The sequence below is a fragment of the Nuphar pumila genome, chromosome 10 (assembly GCF_984573655.1).
Source record: "Nuphar pumila chromosome 10, dmNupPumi1.hap1.1, whole genome shotgun sequence".
Classification (NCBI taxonomy): Eukaryota; Viridiplantae; Streptophyta; class Magnoliopsida; order Nymphaeales; family Nymphaeaceae; genus Nuphar; species Nuphar pumila.
This window is the reverse complement of record NC_143258.1, coordinates 114,566,396-114,572,395: the sequence shown is the minus strand read 5'-3', so window position 1 is coordinate 114,572,395 and position 6,000 is coordinate 114,566,396. Positions and strand designations below refer to the sequence as shown.

Genomic DNA, 6,000 nt, shown 5'->3' with positions numbered 1-6,000 from the left:
ATTCAAGCTTTCACATTACCAACAATTTCAACAATTAACTAAAAATAGAACTTATTGACAAAGTGATATCGATCAACTTGGCATGTCACGAACCAATGTTTTTTTTTTCGCTCTAATATCAATGTTGTAATGCCTTCGATTTTAAATTTGAAAAAAAAAATATAATTTAAAACTTTTCTTTTTTAATTATTAGCAAAGACCTTTTTGACTTTTTAGCCAAAACCATGGGCCAGATATAGAATGGTCAATCACAATAATATTGAATTTAAGGCAGTTAACATTTCTCAAAATGATTTCATTCCAAAGAGTAATTTATAAAACCTAAAATAATAGTAATAATTTTTAAAACAACTAGAAAAGTTTATCCAAAAACCTAGTTCCCGAGAACGAAAAATGATTTTTCAAAAGAACCCCTGAAGTTTATCCAAAAACTCAGTTCCTGAGAAAGGAAAATGATTAGGCCGTTGTAACGACCCCAATTTATAGCTTAATATTTCTCATATGTTTTTAAAACACAGCAAAATATACAAATCGAGATTGTCACAATTACCATATCAAACCACACACTAACTAAAATACAAAAATCATAGTATATCAATCTCAATTGAATTGAATTAAAATAAAGTTCATATTATCCAATCATCCAGTTACGAAACCATTCTTAAACCCAATGTCAAAGCCAACCAAACCCTCAAAACATGAGTAACCAAAACCACCACCTCATTAGGTAGAGTGCAAAGTCCAATAACAGCTGAACAGTGTAGGATCACTCGACCTCCACAGAACCTAAAAAATTTATAAGTAAAAGAATTAGATAACCAGAGTCTGAGTAGGCAATAACATACTTGCATAATGTATGATATTAAAATACATTCAAACACAACCTCATATATCAGTTATATAACACATATCTCAGCAGTCAATAACATGAAATCATGTTGTCAATAAAATAACAGTTCAATTCAATGCATATCCATTCATGCTAAGATTTGCATCAATGCAATAATTTATACACATGCATGAACTTACCATTCCAGTGTTGTTAGTCCTTCATGCATGAATAAGTTCATATTTTCAATTATCGTTTTCTTGCTTAAATGATGCATGCCATGTTCTACCTATATGCAATTCATATTTTTGTTTCACTTGCCAATATCTGTTTGTGGGTACAACACAGACTCTCCCAGTATAGAGGTACGACCCAGGTTTGTATTTTCAGGAAATTTTGTCTTATTAAACTGCATGGTGCCCCAACTATGACTACTCTAGAAAAGAATTTAGAGAGAGTTTTCAACCTCCTACAACTCGACATATCAGATTTTCCTCTTAAGTCTTGCCTACCACACCGCAAACAAATCATGATAGTTCTTCCGGTTACGGGTCCTGTAGATGGGAGAAAAAAGTAACCTTTCGTGCTAAAACAATATCCCATAGAACTGTCAGTACCAGATTTACTCTCTCAATAAGCCATAAGAGACAAAATTTTATTTTCATTTCTTAATTAACTCTCTTATTAATCGTGCTAATGCAAGCATGTAACCACATTCAGGGTTCATATGCAACAATATTCATGGCACTCTATGCATGTGTTCGATTAGTCTCTACCATTAAATCGATACAATAATGAAATCACTATGCATTTACACAGTCAATGTAGGCTAATCATCCATATTTATGCATGCTCAATTCAATCAATAATTAAATGCATCCATTTAACATGCATATCAATTCAACATCTCATTTAAGCATCAATAAATATGCTACACAAAGTAAATTACAACTAAGTATCAATCCATGCCATATTGTGCAATTCAGATTCAAGTTAACCCGATTTTGGAAAACCCACCAAAAATCACAAGAACCTAATTTAGATCTCAATAGTTTACTGGGATTGAACCAACATCTCAGGAACACAATCCAAGAAACAGAACTGCAAAATTTGTTACAATAAAAACAAAATTGGAACTGAACCCTATTCAGAAAAAATATCAGACAGATCTTGTCAATTGCATAAATTTATCCATGTTTGGAAAATTTCTCAAGATTTATAAAAAAAAAATTGTTTGACAAAACCCTTTTTACATAATCTTTTTATACATGTTACCTTTTACCCAGATTTTTCATAAATTATTTTGATGAGTTTTGATTAGGGTTTTAGAACTTTCAAAATCTTTAGTCAGAATAGTCCTGTTGACAGAGCGAAAAACTTGTTCTATGTTACAATGGACATTTCAGTCTTAAAACTGAACTAAACGAAACATGATTCTAAATTCAAGCCCTGGATATATGAAATACTCTAGTATTTTTTTTTAATTTATTGACTTCATTTTCATAGAGATATCGATTTGTTTCAAAAATTGATCGAAGCAAAAAAATGAAGACAGAATAACCGAGATTCAATCTCATGTAAGATCTATTAAGCAACAACAAAAACCATGGTGAAATTCATATAATCATGATTTTTTATGCTCTAAACATATTTACAACATCATACAATACATCTTTGATCATATTCATGCTAGTCTTGCTAAAACATTAACATCCATCATCCAAGAATCACAAAACCTTCATGGAATATCTCAAATGCAATTTTATCTATGCATGAATCACAACAAACATTAAACAACATGGAATCACGATTTATTTATGCACTAACATGTTGTTTAATCATGCTACAATGTATTAATCTACCATATATGCTCAGATTAACTTTCTTTAACATAAAACATCAAAACCCTAAAATGTTTTTACCAAAACCTTCTTCAAAAATGATTTTCGTGTATCTTTAACCAAGATCTAAGCAAGAGACAAATTTGCAGCATCAAGATCTATGGAGAAACACTCAAAAACATTCCTCTATATTCATTATACATGCTAAACAATTCAATAAAATACAAATCTAACTATTCACATAATTTTTACTTTTTAAGGTTTCAAAACTAGTCTTTTTCAAATCGCTTTCTCAAAACTGATCTTCCAAAACACTGTTTTTGTTTTTTAAAATTATTTTTCATGTAGATCTAATAGCTATAGATGCTCTAGGCATAGATTACATGTATAGCCAAGCTTTGGATAAAAAAGAGGGTATGCTAATGCATCCCGAAACTGAACATCATGAAAGTAGAGATTCTTTATCAAAAATGTGTTTCCCACAACAATAGCGTCACTTTTTTCTCCACACGCACCTTATTTCGGGCTGAATTAGACCTTCACCAAGGTAGTTGCAGGTCTTTAACAGAGGTCTGGATTATCTTAATGGTAGGGGTGGCAAAACCTGACACGACCCGCCTCTTAGGCGGGTTCGGGTTGGGCTTAAACTAACCCGTTTAATGAACGGGTTAGGCGGGCGGGTCATCCCGCCAACCCGCCAACCAACCTGCCAACTCGACTCGCCAACCCGCCAACCCGTTTACCCGACCCAACCCATTTATTAAACGGGTTGGCGGGTTGTGTCGGGTTACCCGTTTAATAAATGGGTCAGGTTCGTATTTGCCACAGCTGACCCATTTAATAAATGGGTGGGGTTTGGGTTGAGGTATGCTGACCCACCAACCCACCGGGTCGACCCGCCAACCCGTCGGGTCGATCCGCCAACCCTACTTAATGGCTTGGAGGAAGAAAGAGATGTGAGGAAGAAGAAAGGGAAAAAGTAAGTTCTCTTTTCTTCTCTCTTTTTTCTTTACTTTCTTTTTTTCTTTTCTTAAACCATGAAACAATGGGGGAGGGGGGTCTCAAGCCTCTATCTCGACCTCTCTACACTCTCTCTCTATAGAACATAAGTTTTAGAGAGAGGGAGAAACTAACCCCTTTTTATAATATTTTTTTTATATTTTATTTGCTATATATTTTTTATCTAATTTAATTTAATCTAGAAGGGGGTGACGTCCCCTCTAGAAGACCTCAAGTAGATAGAGTTCTACTTTGTGTAGGACTCTATACTACCTTCTAAACATTATCTCTTTTAATTATATTTAATTTTTTTAATAATTAAATTAATATATATATATATCATAAATTATTTTATATTTAATATTATATATATACATATATATTTATATAATTTTGACTTCATATTAGAGTCCACACAGAAGGGCCCACTATGAGGGACCTCTCCTTGTGGATAGACCTCTCAAGAGTCCAAACCATTTGGACTTCTTCTTCACTTTATCTTCTATTAACTAAAAAAATCTGAATTTCTTTTTTCTTTCTTTATCTATTTTATTTTTGTTATTATCTAATAATTTTTTTTCAAGTAGCGTAACCATACGTGGGGTCCACCATGAATGTCCTGCCCGTGGGACTCCATAACCATAATTATACAAATTTTATTTTTTAATTAAAATCCATGATTTATCCTTAATTGGATATTTTATTGGATTTCTTTACTAGATTTTAAATCCAATTAAAATCTGATCCAATAAGAATAAACCATATCAGATCTGTATCCATATTTTATTAATAAACCCACATCCCAATGAGGGTCCACATCCATCTTAAATTTTTATCAAATTAAATTAAATAACTACATATGATTAAATTCCAATTTCATGCCTAATTAAATTCAATATTAAATTCCATTTCAACTACTGACTCAATTCAATTTATAATTTCAATCTCAAGTTGAAAATCAGATAAATTTTTAATCACGTCAATTTAAAATATAAATAACAATTTAATAATTACCGAAAAATCGCAGGCATTACATCATACCTCCTTAAAAAAAATTTGTTCGCAAAATTAACTAGGGTTACTCATCGAACAAGCTCAGATATTTCTCCTTCATAGCTTCTTCTAGTTTCCAAGTGCATTCCTTGATCCTGTGGTGTTGCCAATGCACTTTCACTAAAGGAATAGTCATCTTTCGCAATACTTGATCTCTTTGATCTAGAATCTCTATCGAGTGTTCCTCAATCGTGAGGTCATTCTGCACTTCTAGATTCTCATACTGTATGATATATGATGGGTCTGAAACATACTTTCTCAATATAGATACATGAAACAAATTATGAATATTCAAGAATTGGGGAGGAAGTGCCAATCTGTATGTTGCTCCTTCGATCTTATCGAGAATCATAAATGGTCTCACGTATCTTGAGCTAAACTTTCCTTTCTTGCCAAACTGAAATACACTCTTAGTTGGCGAAACCTTGACGAATACATAATCTCTAACTTATAAAGTAAGCTCACGTAGCTTTGTATATGCATAACTCTTCTGATGACTCTAAGCGGTCAAAAGCCTCTTGCGAATCATCTGTACCTGAACCATATACTGTTGTAGCACTATCAAAGATTCAACAGACCAATCACCAACCTCACTCCAACAAACAGACGATCTGTAGGGTTGTTCATACAATGCCTCATATGGAGCCATATCTATACTAGAATGATAGCTACTGTTATACGCAAATTCTGCTAACTTCAAGTGTTTGCTCCAGTCACCTTTCTAGTCTAATAAATAAGCCCGCAATATATCTTCTAATGTATGGATTGTCCTCTCTGACTATCCAGCCGTCTGAGGATGAAAAATTGTACTAAACTTTAGCTATGTCCTAAAAGCCTTATGCAACTGTCCCTAGAACTTTGACGTAAACCTTAGATCTCTATAAAAAATGATCAATACATATACTCTATGTAACTTGACAATCTCATCTATATATAGATCTGCAAGACTCTCCAAGGTATGACTGATCCTGATCTGTAAGAAGTGTGCCAACTTCATAAGGTTATCTATGATCACCCATATAGCATCGTACTAATGTCTAGTCTTGGGTAGTCTCACCACAAAGTCCATAGTGATATCCTCTCACTTCCACTGGGGTATCTTTATAGCTTGTATCCGTCCTTCGGGTTTCTGATGCTCAATCTTTACCTGTTGGCATACTAAGCATCTGACAACATACTCTGCAATCTCTCTTTTCACCCCATTCCACCAAAAATTCATTTGAATATCTTTGAACATTTTGGTGTTGCCCAAATAAATGATATACTTAGATCAGTGTG

At 33.2% G+C, this 6,000-nt stretch overlaps 1 protein-coding gene across 1 annotated transcript; it reads right to left on the bottom strand.

The window, feature by feature from the left end:
* Positions 1 to 4,747: 4,747 nt before the first annotated feature.
* Positions 4,748 to 5,371, bottom strand: LOC149827989 (uncharacterized). Its single transcript, XM_090018615.1, has 2 exons — positions 5,258 to 5,371; positions 4,748 to 5,146 (listed from the first exon to the last, which is right to left on the bottom strand). The coding sequence occupies exons 1-2, from the start codon at positions 5,369 to 5,371 to the stop codon at positions 4,748 to 4,750; spliced, it is 513 nt and encodes a 170-aa protein (XP_089874741.1).
* Between the last annotated feature and the right edge of the window lie 629 nt (positions 5,372 to 6,000).